General features: G+C 30.0%; 1 protein-coding gene across 1 annotated transcript in view; it reads left to right on the forward strand.

Annotated features, from left to right (window-relative positions):
• Positions 1 to 1,237: 1,237 nt before the first annotated feature.
• The window catches only part of LOC107594076 (epoxide hydrolase 2, cytoplasmic), a 38,308-nt gene continuing 37,711 nt past the window's right edge, over positions 1,238 to 1,834 (forward strand). Inside the window, exons 1-2 of the mRNA XM_016284025.1 lie at positions 1,238 to 1,304; positions 1,456 to 1,592. Of these exons, the coding sequence (XP_016139511.1) occupies positions 1,495 to 1,592 (98 nt within the window). The 5' untranslated portion in view covers positions 1,238 to 1,304; positions 1,456 to 1,494. The remainder of the gene's footprint in view (positions 1,305 to 1,455; positions 1,593 to 1,834) is intronic.

The following is a 1,834-nucleotide window of genomic DNA, read 5'->3' on the forward strand; positions in this document are numbered from 1 at the left end:
ACTGCATTATTTGCTTAAAATATTGACAGTGGACTTAATATGACATTAAAATATGACAAATATAGACTTTTGTGCAAAAATCGTGGTTAAATGTTATTAATATGCATTTCAAGTCTCTGATCCACTGATATATGAAGATAAAAAGACATTAACACTCAATACCTCATCTAAAACTTTTTGATTATACTTTGCATGATACAAAATACAAATGATTTGAAACACGAATGAACTGAATAATTCGATTTCCATAATCCATCAAATATAATTTCACTAATTAAAAAGAACTGTGCACTTACCAGGTTTAACGTGTTCCACAAAAATGAAGAAGAACAGTGACAGATTCTTCAAAAATAATTTGAAATGATTTTGCTCCATATCTGTATGCAGAAGTCTAGAAGCCTGAGAAATGGCCTGTCATGATTGTTGCAGTGCAGCTTGGGCTCTGCTCTCAGACTCACTGAGCGGCTCTGACGGACTGGGAGCCAATGAAGATGCCGTGCGTCTCCACAGAGGTTCAGTGGGAGGGGTCTACATTGTGAAATAAGTCTTCAGTTTGGTACTATAAAGGACCAAATTCTCAAAAATGAAATTATTAACTTTTATTAAATATAAATAAATACATATTTACATGACACAATTTGTTTTAGGATTAGCCAATCAGCGAAAGAGTGACATTCGAGAACAAAGAATTATGCTACGTTATAATTCGATTCATCATATATAGCAAAATAAATCGGTACAATTAATTACTTATTAAATAATTTATGCATTACTTATAATAACTGTATTTTTTATTATATTTCACTATTTATATTATTATACATATTAATTTTTGTGTTATGGTTTTTATGATGTTATGATTTTAAAAACATATTTCTGGTTTTGTGAAAATGCATGTTATGAAAAAATTGTTGTCTATAAAGGATTTCTTTAAATACTGCAAAATAAATCGGTACATTTAATTGTTGACTTAATAAATAATAAATAATTTGACTAAAAAAAAATATATATATATATATATATTTGTTATGATTATGATGTTATGATTATGATGTTATGATTATGATGTTATGATTAAACGTCTCTTATCCGCGCCAGCTTACCGTCGCATGCCTTTCAGCCAATCAGGAACGAGTATTTGACGAACGTGACGGCAACGTGATTAATATTCATTAGCTATTACTCTACCATAGTAGCGCTTATTCGTAGTATTTACGCCAGAGTCCGTCACGGGGTGGGTTTATAAACTGTAGCAGCGTTAGTTAAGTTGATAACTCTACTGCGGTAATTGTGTCAGACATCAGGTAAGCATAAAACTTTATAACACTGCGCAGTGAACTCTGTACTGCACACTCTGTGTGTTTTTGTCTTGGTAGAAGTGGCAAGCAAGTATGAAGTTATAGCAGAAATACAGAAGTAATATTTTCTGCCCTGTGTTTTTTTTTTTTTGACCAGAGACTAGTTTTGAATAAAAGAAATTAAAACTAGCTTGCAATGAAGAAGGCAGTGTTGTTTAGTTTGTGGGGTGGTGTTGTTACACCCCATCTTTCGCAGACATTTCAGAAGTTTGAAGAATCTGCTGGTATTTCGAGGTAAGTGACTTTTATTGGTTTGTTTGTTTATTTATTAAAATATTTTATGTAATATAAGAAATAATACTTTATTTATTATAAATAAATAGTTTGTTTATTTATGTTTTATATATAATACAAATATAATACATTTGTTATATATATGCAAAAGCAAAAAAATAAAAAAATTATATATATGTATGTGTATATATATATATATATATACACACACACACACACTACCGGTCAAGAGTTTGTGATCA

This window comes from Sinocyclocheilus grahami, unplaced genomic scaffold (assembly GCF_001515645.1).
Source record: "Sinocyclocheilus grahami isolate Dianchi unplaced genomic scaffold, SAMN03320097.WGS_v1.1 scaffold179.1, whole genome shotgun sequence".
Classification (NCBI taxonomy): Eukaryota; Metazoa; Chordata; class Actinopteri; order Cypriniformes; family Cyprinidae; genus Sinocyclocheilus; species Sinocyclocheilus grahami.